Raw genomic sequence first — 20,706 nt, 5'->3', positions numbered from 1 at the left:
TACTGAAGAAATGAACGAGACAAGCTTGTGTGGCTCATTGGCCACACATCAGTGCAAGACAGTGGCCATCATCGACCTGAAGTCAATGATATTCCATAGTTGGAAATCGGAATTCTTCCAGAGTATTTCATTACTCTTCCGAAGTTGGAGCGAACATCACAAAATGTCACTCCATCTAGTGGAGGAGGTACTAACCAACTGCTTATCCGAAATTTTACAGATTCTTCTGAATAAGGAAGAAAAACTCCCTTATTAGTCAGTGGGCTATGCTTGAAGATAGGCAGTAAACAAATCTACTGAAGAAATGAACGAGACAAGCTTGAACATTTATGATTCATTTCTTTAGATTTGTTTACTGCCTGTCTTCAAGCATAGCCCACTGACTAATAAGGGAATTCTTCTTCCTTATTCAGAAGAATCTGTAAAATTTCGGATAAGCAGTTGGTTAGTACCTCCTCCACTAGATGGAGTGACATTTTGTGATGTTCGCTCCAACTTCGGAAGAGTAATGAAATACTCTGGAAGAATTCCGATTTCCAACTATGGAATATCATTGACTTCAGGTCGATGATGGCCACTGTCTTGCACTGATGTGTGGCCAATGAGCCCGAAACCGGTCTGCAAGTGTGCCCATTTCAAAATTGAAGGTCGACTTTTTTAGTTGTATTGCCAATTGCGTATGTAGTAAACTTTCTGTGAAGATTCCTGCACTGATGCCTGTTGGATATAATCCAACGCCCTTCGTGGTATTAGCCAGGGGAGTAGTTGTTTTCTGATAGGCGTCAGTCCATTCAACCTACTGTGTAGGTATATCTGAGACTAGCTGGAACATTCAAAGTTCATTTCTTTAGATTTGTTTACTGCCAGTATTCAAGCATAGCTCACTGACTAATATGAAATTTAATTGTCGAGTTACTCATATAGGAAAGTCATGTTTCTCTCAGAATTGGAAATAACTTTTTGATCCATGTGTAAAACTTTTTGAGTAGTCACTATTTATTTCTCAAAAGATATGTCTTTTCTATAAACACATATGAACTATTGAACAGCGATAGGAACGATAACGAATAATACCCTGTCCATGATGATGAGTATACAATTTTTACAATGAATTTTATTCAAGATACGTTTTGCACATTAGTTTCATCAGTTGGACTTGTATATCAGACTATTCTACAATATTTTTTATATAACAGTGCATAATTACAGAACTCAATTAAATAAATGAATAATTGTGGTGAAATAAGTAGTTTTGAAAAAAAAAATAATTATAATATTACTTCAAGGAAAATATGTAATTTATAAATATGTTAATTATTAGCATTCCATACCAACTTAATTAGATTTTATTGAATAATTCTGGCAAAACAGGTATATTAAAAAAAATGTATTACAATTTTACTTATAGGAAAACAGGTAATTTATAAATATGTTAATTATTAGCATTTCATGTCAAAACTTAATTATATAAACAGCAAAATAGGTAGATTTTGAAAAAACAATTAAAATACAATATTACTTCTAGGAAATCAGGTAATCAATATGTTAATTATAGACAAAACTCAATTAACACATGGGCTGAAAAGTCACGGCCTGAGAAAAAAAAAACGCATTTTTTTTGTTCAAAATTGGCTGTATTCATCAACGGATTCTCGATCAAGAGCCACACTATGATTCCAATGCCGCTCTAACATTTCAATACCACTTTTGTAAAACGACTTATCTTTTACCTCAAAATAGGCTTCAGTTTCAGCAATAATATCTTAATTCAAGTGAAAATTCTTACCGGTGAACATTTTTTTGAGAACTATGAACAGCCAGTAGTCGCTTGGAGCCAAGTCTGGCGAATACAGTGGATGTGGGAGCAATTCGAAGTTGAATTCATGTAGTTTTGCCATTGTTTCAATTCACTTGTGACACAGTGTGTTGTCTTGATGAAACAACATTTTTTTCTTTGCCATATGCGGTCATTTCTTTGTAATTTCGGCCTTTGAACGCTCCAATAATGTTGCTCCCCACTCAGATGATGATCGTTTTGATTACGAAGTGAAGTGATGGATCCATGTTTCATCCATTGTCACATATCGACGCAAAAATTTCGGTTCGTTATGTTTAAATAAGGACAAATACTGCTCAGAATCATCAAGACGTTCTTGTTTTTGTAGTCAAATGCTCATGCAATATAAAGCCAACACTTCTTTTGATATACAGGGTGGGCCATCGAAAACTTGACATGCGGTTTTAGGTACTAATCTTGCAAATCCTAAAAAACGCTCAGACAGGTCGATTTTTATTGGGAGGGGGATAGTTTTTCCCCATTTACAGCGTCGTTACAGCAGAAGGGTGAACAACCCTTGGAATTTTAATAGGGAACTGGGGGCGAGTCGTACATTATTTAAAAGATCTTGGAATTTTCTAACCAACGGTGTACATTTTTTTTAATTTGGACGAACCATATTAAATTTAGAGTTGAAGTTACGTACTTTATTCTCATGTTAGCATATGCTCAAAATGGGCACCTCCAGCTTCCATGCAATAATAGAGATTCTGCTGGAAACGTTCTCGAACATTGTGGAGCATTTCTGGAGTGATTTGGCGACATTCATTTGTGATTCGTTGTCGTAAATCTTCGAGTGATACAGGAGGAGTACAGTAAATTCTGCTTTTCAAATGACCCCACAGAAAGAAATCTAACGGCGAAAGGTCTGGTGATCGTGGTGGCTATTCGATAGTGCCCGGTGTCCCAATCCAGTGATCCGGAAAAGTCTGATCTAAATACTGCAGAACAGGCAGAGCATAGTGCGGAGGAGCCCCAGCGTGTTGAAATATTAACAGATCCTCCCGATAATTGTGGTCATTTTCAATAATATCAGTGAGAAGGGGATTATTAGGATCTTCCAGAAGCTCCAGATACATTTGCCCGGTTAAATTACCTTCTAAAAACAATGGGCCAACAATACGGTCACCAAAAATTCCAGGCTATATATTTAAGTTTTGTGGACGTTGAGTATGCACTTCATGAAAAATGTGAGGATTTGAATCAGCCCAATAGCGACAATTATGGCGACTAACTGTGCCATTTAAAAAAAAGAACATTTATCACTGAAGCAAATGTTGAAAACAAAATGTGGATTTTCCACCGCTCGTTCATTAACCAACTCGCAAAATTGTAAGCGTCGATCGAAATCATCTTCATTCAGTTCTTGTGTTAATTTAAGCTTGTAAGGATGCATTTTGTGGGTTTTAAAAATACGCCGAATGCTAGTTCGTGACACCCCGGAAACAAATGCTAACTTTCTCAAGCTCAACATGGCCAGAATTGTCACTTGTGTCGTCTCATTTGTTCCCTATTAAAATTACAAGGGTTGTTCACCCCTCTGCTCCGGGATTGAAGTGACGACGCTGTAAATAGGGAAAAAACTGTCCCTCTCCCAATAAAAATCGACCTGTCTGAGCGTTTTTTTCGGATTTGCAAGATTAGTACCCAAAACCTCCATGTCAACTTTTCGATGGCCCAACCTGTATTTACAATGTCAGCTAACTCATGCGACTTTACTTTTCGATCATTCAAAACGATTTTGTGGATTTTTCAAAATGTTTTCTGGTATTACTGCCTCATTTGGAGGTCCTCTGCATTCTGCATCATCGGTGTCTCTACGACCACATTTGAAATCAACAAACCAACATTTAACTGTTGTTTCTAATGGAGCGGAGTCCTTATACCACTTTTTAAACCATTGCTTCGCTTGAACGGTATTTTTCCCATCAAGAAGCAGTAATGATGCACTGTTTGGAATCTTTAGTATAGTACTAAATATTACTGGAGTTTTTTCCCAACACCAAATCGTTATTTTTAACACCTCGACACGTGTTTCGATCACCAAGTGATCATCTTCAAAGAGAATGATCACTTGGTGATCGAAACACGTCACGTCTTCAAAGAGGATGATCACTTGGTGATCGAAACACGTGTCGAGGTGTTAAAAATAACGATTTGGTGTTGGGAAAAAACTTCAGTAATAATCAAGAAGCAGTGTAAAATTAAAACACGAAATCGTTTTTGATCCATTGTTTTCAAAATAACAAAAGTAGTGTCACTCTCAGCACAGTAGCTCACAAACTTCTGAGTAGAATATCATGGAATTTCAACATCCTTCTTTCGAAGATTAGTACTAACTGAAAAAGCGATGAATACAATGAGACTGGCGCCATCTATGTGTTATGCCCGAGACTTTTCAGCCTAGGTAGTGGATATATGATTCATTCTGGAAAAAACAATTAGATTTGAAAAAGAAAAATTACAATGCATTACTTTTAGAAAACCAGGTAATGAATATGTTGATTATTGGCATATTATGGGAGAACCCAATTAGATAAATGATTTACTCTGGCAAAATAGGTAGATTAAAAAAATAATTATAACATTACTTCTAGTAAAACAGGTGATTTTAAAATAACAATCACAGTACAATATAACTTTATAAAAACAGGTAATTTGTAAAAATCAAGTAATAATAATAAATTGAATTCAAAGAGGGAACATTATTTCTACAACTCTTAAAGTATAAAATACTTCCTAGTATGAAATTTTAAAATTTAAATTCGTTCAACTGCTTGTACACTACTCAGTTGATTGTTCAAATGGACCCTCCACGTCCATACAATGAAAAATATTTACTTCAAAACGTTCTCCAACGCTTCAAAAAATTTCCTGAGTTATTCGACGGAACTTGACAACGATGGGCGAGAACACTAATTCCTGGATGAAATGCCATCATCTCCAGAACAGTGAGTTGAGTGGAAGGATTACTTTTCCAGAGACTTGGAAGAAATGGGCAAGTTGGATAGTTTGTAATGCAAAATAGAAGAGTTTTTGTTGAAGACAAGGTTCATTGTTGACCCCACTGAAATGAAATGTATATTTCTAGTCAGAAATAGATGATTTAGAGTAGCCCAAAGTGATCAAATTGCTACCAAGGTTTAAATATTTTCTCGACTCGAGGTTTCATTTGTCACTATTGCTATTAAGTTTCACACATTTTGAACAAACAATAATCTCCCTAACTCAGCATATTTATACTGACAAACTTGATCCAATGAGCTAAGGCTGTTATAGATATATTTTATACTTCATCTATTCTATGTTGTTGCTGACAATAGATTTTACTATAAATGTGATTGTATAATAGGCTCAATTTTCTTCAATGTGTTGTAAATGATTGCTAGTAGCTTTAAAGTCATTGTTTCTGCAATTACATTAAATAATTAGCTTTGGTGAATGTATTTGATTGAAGCACCCAAATCTATTCGTAATGGGACGGTAGCCAGTTGGGTTGGCGTAAATGCTTCACTCTACTCTTTCGATCAACTGCTATGTGAAACGGTGGTTCAAGCCCTAGGGGCCGACGATTGATTATTGCCGCCTATCGTCCAATCCGTGCTAGGAACCGCACGTTAAAAGGTAAGACCTCGTTAGCCCTCAGCCAGCACAGGTTTTGATTTTTGAGGGTTGTCGTTCGTAGACATTTTAGGTTGTTTCAGAAATTTTTGGTCGGTGATTTGTGAAACACGCGGTTTTTATTCTCAAGAATTTGTCCATTCAAGTATAAATTGTTATTATTACAGCTGAAGGTAAGTTAATTTTTTTGATATTAAAGCACAAGTAGTTTGCTTCACACCATTTTTTCACGACTTCTAAATCCCTTGAGATAGGTAGTTTTTTTCATATTTGAAGTATTTCCATCCAAAGAAGCGTGCGTCATCCGCGAAGATCGTAAAAATTCCTTGAACTGAGAGAGTAATAAGGTCATTTACATACAGTGTGACCCATTTTTAATGGAAGCACCCCCCTAAAATTTGAAATTGTAAACCGATTTTAATAATTTTTTTTTTGAAATGTCAAGTACTAAAAGGTCTACCTTGGGACACAATTTGAAATGTTTATTGAAGTTTCAGGGCATACTACGATATTTTTTTTCGAAAATCGGGATTTTTTATTAGCGTCACTGGATTCAGAGTGCCTCTAAACAGGTGTGACCAAAATTTCATGAAAAAATATTCATTATTAACAAAGTTATGACAACTCAAAAATTCGAAAAACTCACACAGCTAACAGTCACAAAAAACACCCTATATCAACAGATATAGCCATGAGAATATTTTTTTTATGATTTCAACAATAAAGTGCCGCCAGATGAAAAAAATCAAATAGCGTAAATATTTTCAATGAGAATAACGGAATTACATTCAAGTTTTCACGCAAATTAACTAAAACTAAGAGACCTAATATTTCAATTTAAATCTTAGTTGCCATGGAAATGATATTACAGTTTGACACTTGTGAAAGATTTAAGTGTACTATTGTCAACAATATTCACCTTACAGATCTTCGAATTATTTTGTGACATGGCTGCAAGATTGAGCGTAAGAGAGAAAATTGAAATTGTACGCCTTTCGGGAGATGACGTTAGAAGTGCTAGAGAGGTTTGTAGAGTATTTAATGAGATGCATCCAGATCGTTCTCGTATTAGCTGCGGTACGGTAAATAAAATAAATAAAATATTCAATGAAACTGGTGCAGTATCAAAAATGATGCTAAAATGTAATCCTGTACAAAGACGAAACTGGAATGACGGGAATGATCAAATCATTTTAGATTATTTCGGAAATAATCCTAATGTCAGTATAAGGAATGCCACTTTAGATTTGAATATTCCACGAGAAACTATTCGGAGATGTCTCAAGGCGAAGAATATTAAACCTTTCAAGCCAACATTTTTACACACACTTCAAGAAGGCGACGAAGCAAGACGCCTGGAATATTATTTATGGGTCCAAGGGGAATATTTGAACAATAGAAATTTTCCAAAAAATATTTTATATACCGATGAAGCCACTTTCACTACAAATGGAGTAGTGTCATCACAGAATTGTCGCTATTGGGCAGCGGATAATCCTAACTGGGTAATAAACTGTAAAAGCCAGTATTCCCAAAAATCAACGTCTGCTGTGGGATATTGAACGAACGAATTATTGGTCCTTTCTTTTTTGAGGAAAACATTAATGCGCAGAGGTTTCTAGAATTTATTTTTAAACACTAGAGTTTTGGGATGCTATTTACGAGCTGCCAATCAATGAACCATCAAATTTAATTGTCTAGTTAGATGGGTGTTCAGTTCATTATGCCAGAGCTGTGAGACAATGGCTTAACCAACATTTTCCAAACCGATGGATAGGCCGTGGTAGTCCGTTTATAGAGTGGCCACCCAGATCTCCAGACCTCACAGTTTTGGACTTTTTTCTCTGGGGACTTCTCACACAAAAGGTTTACAAAAACCGCTTAAGAGATAGAAATGACCTTTGTGCAAGAATTCGACAGGTATGTGCAGATATTAGCCCTCAAGAACTAAGGAAAGTCGCAGAATACTGCAGCTACGAACTACCATTGTTGAGATGTGTGTAGACATGTTTAAAAAAGGAAAAGATTGCATCATTTGTGCCTTTTGCCTGTTGAAAGCCAAATTGGCATTGGTTAAAATATTGTATAAAAAAAAAGCTTATACTCTTTTTTTCACCGGTTTTTCTTTGATTTTTGAGAGTCACGAGAGTATGGAGATAGGTTACCAATGCTGTCATTAAAATTTCGTTTTTGACAATACAGTATATTTTGATTGAATACTACAATAAAAAAAATGTTTTTGAAAACTTTGTTTACTTTAATAGCTGATTTTTATAGATTTATGTGTGCTGAATCCAAATCTGGTCTTGTAAAAAAGTTTTTTCATGGTTGGCCTATGTAATTGATGATATAATGGTGATTACTGCGAAATAAAAGATCAAATTCACGTTGAACATTCATTTTTATTGGATTTTTTATATGCAAAGAATAATCCAGGTCATAGCGTTCATCATCATTATCAATCTCGGTACTTAAAATATGCGTTAATAATTGCCTATATGTTGAAATAAATTACTTATAATTCAATATTACCAGTAAAATCTATTACGAATTATCAGCTAAAGCTATCGATTAATTATGTCTTAAATAGCTACGTGTTTGCTTAAAATTCCACAGAATTTCGTTGTAGATTGAACATTATCAATACCTATTGAAAAAAATAATGAAACGGCGTCATAATAATGGTATCTTGAGTATGTCAATACGTCTCTACAATAATAAGTTTGATGTGTTTCAGTTAGATGACAGATCAGTTGAAACTGTTCATAATTGTAAAATGTAGGTACCTTAAACATTAAAATGATTAACTACGAAAATATTTTCCTGAGGTCATTTCAGTAATAGTGATGATAGAAGGGATGATGTTTGAAGAACTTGCTGGAATGATGATGTCCCGCCATGCTGTTAACGCCGCCTCCATTGTTGATTCCATAAGTTGCCCCATTTCCCCCGTACTTAGCTTCTCCATAACGGCCCTGATTTGCGTTAGCTTTGTCAGCAAGGAGTTCGTTGACGAAGTGCCCTTCCTTTTTGGCTTCGGCGGTATTGAATTTGCCGTCTTGTTGGCCCCCTTTGTACGAGGATCCAGCGTTTTCACCGAAACTTCCAGACTGTCCGTTGAAGATATAGTTGCCACCTTCGTCGTGGTCTTCGTCGTAGAACTCTTCAGTTTTTCCGGTTTCTTGTTTTTGATGAGAGTTCTTGAATCCCTTGATTTTGTGCCCTTTCTTGTGGCCTTTCATCATGTTCATCTGACCTTCGTTTTTGCCTTGAAATGAAATGATGTCAAATGTTAGTGAAATGCTTTAAACGATGTAAAAGAGATACCCGTTTTCACGAACGGGAATAATATTTGGAAATTATACTAACAATATTTTGGAAAACTACATACTCAAGTCAAAAAGTGACTAGCCATTAGACCAATAAAAGTAGAGAAAGGAAAAAAAATAGCTACTGATTTCTGAATATTTACCGAGAACGAATATATACCAGTAGAATGGCAAATTGGTAGGTATAACATCATGCTCGGTTTGAAGGAAATGAATAAAAACGCAAAGGAAGCTTCCATAATGGTAAACATCATTGGAACATATTATTTTATAAATTATAGGTCAAAACATTTTTGGGATCCAAACTGATATGAAATAATAGAAAATGCAAATCAACACAACAAAGAAATTTAACAACTGAAAATTTAACTGAAGGTATCAGCACGATATGCACTCTTTATGTTTTTTTTAAATCTACTTAGTTTTTGTTTCAATTTACTGGATGATTGTAGTATAATTCAGATTATTAATATGTCATCAGGAGAAAAACTTGTGACTATACTATTCTTGCGTTTACCTTTATTCTATCTTTCTATCTACAAATGATTTTCAAGTTTTGATTGCTGCTGTTTTGAATGTTACTTTCAATAATCTTATCCTTACCTTCTTTGTTGAACCCTTGTGCACCGTGGTACATTTTACCATCTTCGTACAAGTTCTTGCCTCCATTGGCGCCTGCGTAGTGGCCTGAATCACCCTTCACGTCCTTGGCGGCAATTTCACCTTTATTGAATCCAGATTCACCTTTATCGAATTGTCCACCTTGGTTACCGTGCGCCTGTTCATAACGCATGTCGTTAACTTTCTGGTTCCCCCGCTGTATGCTCCTTGATCTACTTCTCCACCTCCATATCCGTACATGCCCAAACCAGCGCCTCCACCGGCTCCTCCAATCAAACCAGCGCCTCCAATCATACCGGCACCTCCGCCCATTAAACCTGCTCCTCCACCGATCATACCGGCTCCTCCGCTCATCAAACCAGCTCCTCCGGTCATCATACCTGCTCCTCCTCCAGTCATCATACCTGCTCCTCCTCCAGTCATCATACCCGCTCCTCCACTCATCATACCTGCTCCTCCAGTCATCATACCCGCGCCTCCAGTCATCATACCTGCTCCTCCAGTCATCATACCTGCCCCTCCAGTCATCATACCCGCGCCTCCGCTAGCTATTCCAGCACCTGTTCCCATTCCTGGAAATTACTTTGTCTCAGTATTGAAATTGAAAAAAATGTGATGAATACAAAATGAAAACGTATCATAAGCTAAGTTCCACCTTACTGCTCACTTTCTGTATTGATGAATCTAAAAATTATCAAATTTATTGAAACACAAATATATAAGTAGCCATTTCTGAAGAAAAGTTTTCACTTGCAGCCCAAATGAATTGAAATAAAAATTTTTAGAAGGTGAACACTTTATCTCTAGGAATCAAATTTATTGAACGAACATCCATTAAAAGATACCTAAATTTTGTAGGAACTATCCACAAGGTTTTTCTTTTCTTGGTGGTTTTTTATTCATTGTATACTGAAGGAGCACACATATTCAAGATCCTTATCATCTCGATTAGTCTGAAAATTTGAAACGAATATTCCACAGATGTCATTAGGAAAACTTCGAAAAAAACCTATATATCGAGATCTATCGTTCTTTTTCTTTTCTCAGCTCATTTTTTTTGGAGGAAAAGTAATATTGGTGAGGCATTGAAACCTCTAAGTATATGACAAATCGAATACGCTAATTATCGATCCACTAAGGAGTAAACATCCTCAAAGAACCACACGAAAAAGCAGAAAAGCTACTGATTTAGCAAATATTCTGTTGTAAGATGACTTGTTTACTTTGAACAATTCTCTGTCGTATATGGTTTTTCACCAGAGAAAAAGAAAATTAAAAAGAGACATTTCAGCGTGAATATTCTTTCAAAAACTCTGACCAAAGTGAAACAAATAGAAAAATTTTTTCCATATGTTAACTCTTTTTCAGAGATGACAATGAACGTTATTTTCATCGAAAAATATAGCTGAAAATTATTAATAATGATGAAATAGACTTCTTCTAAAGGTTATGTCACTTCGTAACTTTGCTTAGTGAACTTTTTTCAGGTTGCCGTCTATAAAAGTTGTGCAGATTCTTCATAGATCCATTTCTACAGAAAATTGTCAAAGCATACTGAATCAGTTAACCATTTCCACCTGATTGCAGGTTACTACATACATTTCAGTAACATTTTTGAAATACCTCAAAATATTACATTACAGCAACCCGCTCGGTCAATACAGATCTGTCTTGCACTGCACAAGAAATATCAACAACGCTCAACAAAATGAATGAATCAATATTTCCACAGACAGTCAGGCTGTACTCAACGCAATGATGAACACAAGCGTGACATCGAGAGTGTTTTGGAAATGGTATGAAGAAATAAAAGAACTGATGGACTGAAATACATTGATTTCATACCGGTTGCCTGGACTCTTGGGAATAACGGGCATCGAAAACACTGATGAGTCACGGATCATCAGCTCCATATATTAAATCTGAACAAGCTCTGTGGGTACCACAATCTATGGTATGGAATCAGATCAGAAAATGCATCAGTAATAAACATAAATAAATACATTTGGAAATGCACACGGTTGAAAAAAAACTGAAAGAACTGCTTTAACTCGGCAGAACCAAATCGAGGACCAAGTCGAGATTCTATCTCGAGGCCCAAATCGAAGCTCTTTTTTTTGGGGGAGTGACCTCATCTTAATTCGAGGTCCAAGTCGAGGTCCTATTTCTAGGCCCAAATCGAGGTTCCAACATTTATTTTCGGATACCTCATTCTAATTCAAAGTCCTATCTCGATCCCCATTTTTTTTGGGAGGACCCTTTCGAGGTCCTATTTCGAGGACAACACCGAGGTCCTAATCGGGGCTCATATATTTTTGGAGGTACCAAATCTCGTTGAGAACAATTTGAATTTCCCGCTGAGCGCGCGATAGCGTCTGATTGGTCGACTAGGTGATGACGAAAAGTGGAAAAGGGGGGGTGGTCTGAAGTGAGACCATCCCTACCCTACTGTCCACGCACCTACGGTGGACATTGTTCATTCAGATTAAACGATGCGTTGAAATAGGATTGTATAACGGAGAGCTTAGCAGCAGGCAATACAATAAAGCAACAGAGTCAGTTCGTCATGTTTTATGCGAAGGTGAGACGAGACACTGCATCACAGGAAGCAATAGGCAAGACTTCTACACACCAGTAGGTATGTAACTACTGGTATGTAACTGGTATAGTTACATACCTACTGGTTACATACCAGTTGGTATGTAACTAGTATAGAACCTCAGGAATATCAATCAAAACACAATTTCATCAGAACCTTTACTCACCAATAAGTCCAGCCCCGCCCATTCCAGCTCCCTGCATTCCCATTCCTGCTCCTCCTGCCATGCTTACACCACCCATGCCCATTCCCCCAGCACCCATCATACCTGCAGCCCCCATTCCTCTAGCACCCATGCCCGCACCTGCCATCATCCCTCCACCGCCTACCATTCCACCCCCCATCATCCCAGCTCCCATCCCCCCGGCCATTTTTCCGACCCCAATCAAATTTCCACCGCCTGCCAACCCCATGCCGACAGGGTAGTAACCGCACTTGACATCTCGAAGAACCACTAAAACTATTGCGAGTGCTGGGAATTTGAACATTCTGCTGAATGAGCCGAGGAGACGAGAAGACTGAATGTTTTCGATTGTCGAGGAGAATTTATAGCTGAAGTGATCAGTTGGATTGATTCGGGAAGTGACGATGTCTTTGATTTCGTTGGTGAGGATGTCTGGTAATTCAACCTTTGAAGGATTTTTACCGTGAATATGCGTTGAACCGATTAGTCTATTGTTGATTATCAACGTGTATTGTATTTTTGTGGGTCAAAAGGTAACTGCCAAAGTCGTTTTTTGAGAGTCTATCCGATAAAAATTTGTCTATGTCTTGCATGGAAGACTTGGTATTGAAATTTTACTTTCTTACGATATCAATCGAGTAAAATTTCAAACAGAAATTCATTCTGAAATCGGTTATTTCTCAATGACTCTTCGAGAAAATAAAAAATATTCAAATTTAGATTAGAACAATTTTGAAGTTGAATTTTACTTCGGGATGTAGTGTGAAATAATTAGTTTAAAACTTTTCATCTTTGTATCATTGAATATTTTGGTTCTCTATTTCTATTTTGAATTTATTGTTTCTTCAAATTTTCACCTGTAAAAATGGTTTTTCTATGACTATTGGAAACACATCAATTATGTGACCGTTTGTTGTTGAACTGACGATTCTTGTTTTAAAAAATATCGTTTTTATGGATTCTAAAAGTGGAAACAAGTGTACTCCTTCCGAATTAGCTGAAAAATATACACCATCCTCGCTTTGGACATAATATTCAGAGTTGAGAAGTAGTTTTCATCAACCATGCCGTTAAAATAAACGCAACTGCAATGGTTTTATATCGAAAAAGACAGAAACTCTTCCTCCAGATGAAATCAAAGCATTTATAAACCAAGCACCTGACGAAATAGTGTGCCTTTCAAAAAATAGAGTGAATTTTTGAATTTCTTGGGCTATGTACATTAGATTAGCGTTTTTTATTTATTTTTTCATGTTGGTATACTCATCATGAATATATTTCCACATTTTCAGCTATTTAGCATGTTTAGTTTGATGGTGAGAGGCACAAAAATTACAAGGAATACTGTTTTTAATACAAATTACAAACGGTGTTCCTCAAGGTTCAATATTAGGCCCTCTATTGTCCGTTTTATATACGTCTCAATTTCATAAGTCACTGCAATTTGCAACCATTCATTGCTATGCCGACGGTACTCAGCTGTACATGGAATTCGACGAGAATTCAATTAACGAGACCCTATGGCAAATTAATACCGATCTCGATATGCTATTATCATTGTCAACTAAATATTGCCTATCTGTAAATGCATAGATGGAACAGAAATTCCCTTGAAAGGAGTTACAAAAAACTTGGGCCTATATCTTGACAACAGTCTTATTTTTAAAATACACATTTCGCAAATTCTGAAACGGGGTTATACAAATTTGAAAATGATATGTTCCAACAGAGCATTTCTAAACTCTGCGATTCTTTAGTTCTTTCACATGCCAACTACGCAGACGTGGTGTATGGTCCGGGAATTTTGAAGAATGACAGTTTTAGATTCCAAAAGCTCTGGAAGCATGCATTAGGCTCGTTACGTGTACGAGGAAACGGGAACACATTTTCCATCTGTTCGGGAATGTGGATTGGTTGAATATGGAATAAAAAAAACTCTCTTATCTTTTCGAAAAAATATCCTTTAGAACTGAAGTACACCATCTTAACTTGTGATTCAGGACACATTTAACAATGCCACATCATAAAACTTCTCTATTTCGCGGATCTTTCACTTATCATATTGCTTACTCATATAATCGGATACCCATTGAATATAAACCTCTGCCATTAGGAAGCTTCAAACGAAAGATACAAAATATCTTCTTACAATAAATAGATCCAACTAAACGTATTATGTCGAAATTAATTAACCTTTCTCCAAGCTGAATATTACTGGAGTCTTTTTCCCAACACCAAATCGTTATTTTTAACACCTCGACACGTGTTTCGATCACCAAGTGATCATCTTCAAAGAGGAAGATTAGGAAGTTTAATCAGTTTTAATCTTCCTCTTTGAAGATGATCACTTGATCAAGTGATCATCTTCAAAGAAGAAGATTAGGAAGTTTAATCAGTTTTAATCTTCCTCTTTGAAGATGATCACTTGGTGATCGAAACACGTGTCGAGGTGTTAAAAATAACGATTTGGTGTTGGGAAAAAACTCCAGTACTAAACCAAAGGTTCCAAACAGTGCATCATAAGTTTCTCCAAGTTCACAAAAAATTATTTTGTATTTCAATTTCGCTGTATATAGGTACTGTCGCACTGTTCTTAATAGCATATACTGTTTCTTTTTTTTGGTTCTTACAGTTGGATGTATTTTGCGTATTAGGCGAGTTTCTGGACCAAAAAAACAAGTGGTATAATATAAATTTCATTAGTTCGGACTTCCATTGTCTGATATTATATAAAATGATTTGAAATCCCTGAGAGATAAAAAGTTTAGGTTAAGAATGAACGAAATCTCGACTTTCAGAAAGGACAAAAACCAAGATAAATACATCTCAGTTCCATACCACCAATATACGAGGAACTTTGGAAAGATTTTCAAGGAACTAGGTATGAAGGTGGTTTTTAAAACAAGCCATACACTACAGAGCCTTTTGGGAAGCCCAAAAGACAAAGTTGAGAATTCGGAAAAGTCTGGAATTTACGAAATTGAATGTAAGGACTGCGATGCAAAATATTATGGACAGACAAAAAGATCTATTAAAGTAAGATATAAGGAACACATAGCACACTTAAAATATGGAAGACCTGAAAAATCAGCAGTCGTCCATCATATTTTGCAACAAACCCATTCCATAGACTTCAGTTCATTAAGATTAGTTAAACAAGTTAACAACAACAGCCAACTAGATGCCTATGAGAGTGTAGGAATAAGTAAACACAATAATATTATGAATAACAATGACGGACCTATACCAAAGAGCATAACATATAGCTTGTTAAAATAAAATAATGTTGGGTTTACTGATTACTACATAGGAACACATTACAGAAATAAATTTGGATAGGCAATATTGTGAAATTAATTTTTATATAGCTGAAAATTGTTTTATATAAACATATATCGTAAAATGATAGATAAGGCAAAATTGTAAAATTAATTTAGGTTGGTATACCTGTATGGGTGGTACGCCTGGAAGGTTTACCTATATGGGATACCTATATAGCATAAATAGGGTTAGCTCGCATTAGTTTCTAGTTTTAATCTTCCTCTTTGAAGATGATCACTTGGTGATCGAAACACATGTCGAGTTGTTAAAAATAACGATTTGGTGTTGGGAAAAAACTCCAGTAATATTCAATACACTAATGGTAAGGCTTACGAGTAACGGTTTGGTATCCATTCATTTGGAAACATGTCTGGAGAAATTACAAATTTATCAAAATCACCAAATACACAAGAATTTACTGGGCATTGTTTCCGCAGAAGTTTTGCTACATTGTTAGTGGGCTTTGCACAGTTATAACTACGTTGAAAAGTCATGAGGATTGGAGATCATCAACAATAGCCAAAGGTTATTTGTTAGTGAATCCAACTGACATCTCAAAAACTAAAATACCTGCGGTTATATGTATATAGCAGTACCTACTTCAAGAGTAAATGAGAATAATTACACTGTCATTACAAAGGGCTAACGGAGTCAGTGGAGTGATGTCGGAAAATTCTTCGCACATCACTATAAATAACCACAACAATCATTAATGTTTTAGAATTTCAAATTATCTAAAATAAAAATTCGTTCAGGCTAGTCTGTTGTGTTGTAATAGAATTTCATCTACTTACATTTTTGTTGTGTTCTAGTTTTTATTTTAAAATTATAATTTCCTTTGTCGCGATCGGTTTCCATTCTCAGGTACACTTGGTTTACTATAATTAATGTTAGACTTGGAATTATAACGAAATTCTGACTTTTGTCGTTCTTTTCATAAGAATCTATCGTTGGTTATATTTTCCATAAAAATTTCAGAAAAAAGAAGACACTTATTTTTTCACGCCAGGGCACTGAAAAAATTATTTTAATGTGTCGGCATTAAAAATATCATACCTTCATTATCACCTATACAGATTATAGTGATATCTAGAATAATAAATCTGAATTTGTTAAATTTGAAAAACTAGATGTGGTTCTAAAAAAAAGCTAAAAATGATTCAAAGTATCTAGTTTCTTTATTTTTTATTATAATATGCTATGTGCTGACATTTATTGAATATAATATCAAATAACTATTGATAATTACTTCAATGGAACATTAAATAAACTATTTATTAACTATAAGTACTTTGGATAATGTTTATAAAACTTATTATATTCCTGATGACCGGCATTATTATGTAGATTACCGCCGTTATTGACAGCATAAGTTGTACCATCTCCGGCAAATTTGGTTTGACCATATTTTCCTTGTTCGGCGTTTGCTTTGTCAGCCAAATATTCATTTCTGAAGTTGCCTTCTTTTGCCGCCTGTCCGCTATTGAACTTGACGTCTTCTTTCTCCCCTTTATAGGATCCTTGGCTGTTTTCTCCAAATTTGCCTAAAAAAAAGAAAGAATTCAAATAGAGTAGCTTCCAAAAAAATCTAATGAAACTGAAAAAAAATGGGGTTATTCCACCGTTCACTGGAATGGTGACTCTTGTTTTATACTTCTCTGCATGAAATGATGATAATAATTTATTTCACAAGAGACCAAATATTAAATTGGAATAGTCAAGAAAGAAAAACATAGGTACTATAAAGAATGAACAAGTTCACATTCAGGACTTTGGAATACAAATACTCGCCGTTAAGAATTCTAAACATATTCAAAATATTGATAAGAACATTCTCATGACACATATTTTGAAAATAATTCATCTGTTGAATAAAAACATCTTTCAACGGGAAAAATTTTGAGTTGCTCTTTGAAAGTCACTAACGAAAAACAATTTTTTAATTCATTTGGTAATTTATTGAATGCAGATTTCACTGAAGGTAACTAGTAGAATATCAGAGCCCAAACCCCAGAGAGCACTGTTTCGACTCGCCAGAGGTCTCATCAGTGATGGTGTTTGGTCTCTGGTTTTCAAACGAGAAACAATTGAAAAAGGAAGGCATAGAGTTGAGAAAGAAAGGGAAGAGCAATTACCTTCTTCACCCGCAAATGCCTTTTTGTCAGCTTCGTCGTGTGCTTCGTCGTAGACCTCTTCAGTGTTGCTGGATTCATCGCTTTGATGTGATGTTTTGAATCCTTTCACAGTATGACCCTTCTTATGTCCCTTCTTAACATTTTCTTGGCCCAAATTGGTACCTTAAAATTGATAGTGAATTGAAATTTGGAGCAGGAGCAGGTACATTTCAAGTAGGAAGCTCTACAACTAATTTCAGGTTGAGAAACTAGGAAAATCTCATGAAAAATTCCATTATTTGTGCTGCTTTTCCAAATTGAATACATAAAAGCTTTGTCCTACTTTTTGAAAGATTATAGCTGTCAAAAAAATGAAACGTACAAACTGTTTTCACGTGATATAGCAGTGGATCCACGAAGATTCATTGAATTTTGATGAACTACCTAATAAATACCTTCTTTTCCGAAGTGCTGTTGTCCCCTGTACATTTTTCCATCTTCAAAAATATTCTTTCCACCGTTGGCTCCACTGTAAAATCCAGAATTTCCCTTGATATCCTTCACAAGTCCTTCACCCTTGGCAAAACCCGACTGTCCTTGATTGAATTGGCCTCCTTGATTTCCAAAACCCTTGTGAAAGAAGATGTCGTTGAGATTCTTGTTTTCTCCCCCGAAAGAGCTTCCGGCTATTTCACTACTTCCGAAGGTTTTAGGTCCGCCAAATCCAAGTCCACCACCGTAACCCATTCCACCTCCATAACCCATTCCTCCACCTAAAGTCATCCCTTGCCCTAAACCCATTCCTGCTCCTGAAAACACAAGAAAAAGTGTTGATTACACATCTAAAATACTCCTGAGATATGATTTTGACTCTGATAGTTTTCCAGATTTACGAATTCAAGAACTATCAGTCACTTATTAATGATTCATGCGGTTGAGTACTAATATAGGAGTAAATCTGTATATAGGAATCAATTTGTGGCAAAATTGCATATTAAATGGTACTATTTTACTATATTAAAGTAACAAGCACCTAAAAAGTGTTGATATCGTAACCCTTCAGTGAAGTTTCTCCACGCCGTTCACCCTCAAGCTAATCAAATGCTTGATTCGTTTGTCCTTCCTTCATTTTGACCCTCGCGGTATTCAGTGAACACCATAGGCTATGAACTTTCGCAGAAGCGAATAACATCCACAAATTGGCAACACTACAGAGCCGTGAATTGGGGGTCTACATTGTCAAATGAAGAGCTAGCAAATGGCGGGTATTTTCCAGTTCTTTTGAACGTTTTAGACGAAATCATAAGAAGTCAGATTCGAATAGCAAAGAATAAGAAATTATGTACTGCCTGGAAAATTCTCGATAAAGAATTAGACTGAGGAATAAATAAACATTTCTTTGACAGGACAAACAGTTGACAAGTTTGGTTTTCAATACAGCTCTTTTATTAGCAATTACAGCAAACTGTGATAAAAAAAATTCGGCCTACTGACTTATTGGATTCTTCAGTAATTTTATATTACGTAGTAACTTTTCAGATTGTTCAAAAGACAATTGTAAAGTTATGAATTTGCCAATTACCCAAAAGGAAATGGTCACATAGTATAGCATCCAGAATTGTTTGAGTGATAGAAAAGACAGGCCAGATATTTCACCTCTGCATGAAAAATAATGTTAAGTAACTCACCTCCCATTCCAATTCCTCCATACCCAATCCTCTTTCCCATTCCAAGGCCAACTCCGCTCATTAGCTGACCTCCCCCCATTGAACCCATCCCCGGAAAACCAGCTTTTGCAAATTGATAGGCATGGAACAAAACCACCCCAGTGAGTAACCGAACACCAATCATCTCAAGAAATAGTAGCGCAATGTCACTTGACACAGAACGTCAACTATTTATAGGAAATTTGTTTTTGCTTCATTGCATACAAAGACAATGGCATACGTAAATCTTTCTCAAGTAAGGATGTCTGCAGTAATACGGCTTTTGAGGTTGTTAGGAAGACAATTAATTTTTGCACAATCGATGTGTAATAACAATTAGCTCCTGCTGGAGATTATCGATACTGGTTAATATAATTTAAAGTTAATGATGAGGAGTATTTCCAATATTTTATATGAATACGGATTTTTTTATATTGTAAATGTTTGAAAGAAATTAATTTCAAAATAAACTTCCTATTCAGTTTGTATTCCAGAAATTCGTTACGGAATTGAATCAGATATCATTCACAGGATTGCTACACAATATAATATATGAAATAGATACAATTTTACTTACATGGAACACTGTCATCCTCAATAGCGGAGATCGATGTTTCGGAATAGCAACACCTATCTTATTCTAATTATTGTTCTAATTATTGGAGTCCTTGGTAGAATGATGCCATTTCTACCGTCGAATCTTAAAATCATATTGGCCTGACGTACTAAGGCAGAAATCTTAGCCGGACAGATGCAGAAGGCTGTCATTCTTGGCTCAATGCGCTTGCTCAGGGCGCATGATTCTCGGATCCAATGATCACTTGTCGGTGTGGGGAGTGGTCGTTGGTTGATAATGCTGGCGCGCCCTCCCGAATGTATCGGGGCTTCGGGGGATAGGGCCTGACCAGCGCATACTTCGGTAAAAAAAAACCTATGAAAAAATAAAAGATGAACCAATATCAAGCACTGAAATAAACATGACGAGTCGCTGTAGCCTATGGAGCTTGTGCCTGACATTTATTGAATTACAAGTAAAGCAATAAAATGCAATTCAAAAGTGTAGCAATGAAATACAATTCAAAATTTTTGTGAATGACGTCAATTAAGATAAAATAAAATGAAACAGTTGGAGTAGGAGTAGTTTCGGAATAAATATCAGAATAAAACTGCCAGAGTACTCATATTGCCAAAATCGGTTAAGTAATGTCAATTTCCAGAAGTTTTTCTGGATATGTTAAAATTAGTTCATTCTTTCTAATAATAAGTTAATCTGATGTATGCAACTCATTAGTTAGCGTAGCAGTTTTGAGATCGTTGAAAACTTTTCTGTTCGTACACATAAACCATTTTTCACATAGAATTTGTAGGATGTAT

At 35.8% G+C, this 20,706-nt stretch overlaps 2 protein-coding genes across 3 annotated transcripts; both read right to left on the bottom strand.

Annotated features, from left to right (window-relative positions):
* Positions 1–7,863: 7,863 nt before the first annotated feature.
* On the bottom strand, positions 7,864–12,506 carry LOC111505352 (uncharacterized). Of its 2 annotated transcripts, XR_012467399.1 has the most exons (3): positions 12,174–12,506; positions 9,391–9,980; positions 8,590–8,726 (listed from the first exon to the last, which is right to left on the bottom strand). XR_012467399.1 is itself a non-coding variant. In XM_074183136.1 (2 exons), the coding sequence occupies exons 1-2, from the start codon at positions 9,578–9,580 to the stop codon at positions 8,293–8,295; spliced, it is 624 nt and encodes a 207-aa protein (XP_074039237.1). In that variant the 5' UTR covers positions 9,581–9,716; the 3' UTR covers positions 7,864–8,292. The 2 variants fall into 2 exon arrangements, 1 of the variants encoding a protein (XP_074039237.1); XM_074183136.1 differs by lacking the exon at positions 12,174–12,506 and having other exon boundaries at positions 7,864–8,726; positions 9,391–9,716.
* Positions 12,507–16,685: 4,179 nt separating this feature from the next.
* LOC111505350 (uncharacterized) lies at positions 16,686–19,477 on the bottom strand. Its single transcript, XM_074182840.1, has 4 exons — positions 19,315–19,477; positions 18,082–18,435; positions 17,648–17,809; positions 16,686–17,056 (listed from the first exon to the last, which is right to left on the bottom strand). The coding sequence occupies exons 1-4, from the start codon at positions 19,475–19,477 to the stop codon at positions 16,794–16,796; spliced, it is 942 nt and encodes a 313-aa protein (XP_074038941.1). The 3' UTR covers positions 16,686–16,793.
* Positions 19,478–20,706: the final 1,229 nt, after the last annotated feature.

This window comes from Leptinotarsa decemlineata, unplaced genomic scaffold (genome assembly GCF_025532065.1).
Source record: "Leptinotarsa decemlineata unplaced genomic scaffold, Ldec_3_MD MMD2_tig00026330_RagTag_RagTag, whole genome shotgun sequence".
Taxonomy (NCBI): Eukaryota; Metazoa; Arthropoda; class Insecta; order Coleoptera; family Chrysomelidae; genus Leptinotarsa; species Leptinotarsa decemlineata.
Note: the sequence above shows the minus strand (reverse complement) of the source record. Positions and strands in the feature narration are given on the sequence as shown.

Bases quoted from the DNA above. Each gene is read 5' to 3' on its own strand.
- LOC111505350 (XM_074182840.1), bottom strand. From the start codon at position 19,477: ATGATTGGTGTTCGGTTACTCACTGGGGTGGTTTTGTTCCATGCCTAT. The intron at 18,436-19,314 runs GTGAGTTACTTA...TTGTGTTTTCAG, and splicing joins TGGAGGAATTGGAATGGGAG to GAGCAGGAATGGGTTTAGGG. The intron at 17,810-18,081 runs GTATTTATTAGG...ATCAATTTTAAG, and splicing joins ACAGCACTTCGGAAAAGAAG to GTACCAATTTGGGCCAAGAA.
- LOC111505352 (XM_074183136.1), bottom strand. From the start codon at position 9,580: ATGCGTTATGAACAGGCGCACGGTAACCAAGGTGGACAATTCGATAAA. The intron at 8,727-9,390 runs GTAAGGATAAGA...TTTCATTTCAAG, and splicing joins ACAAGGGTTCAACAAAGAAG to GCAAAAACGAAGGTCAGATG.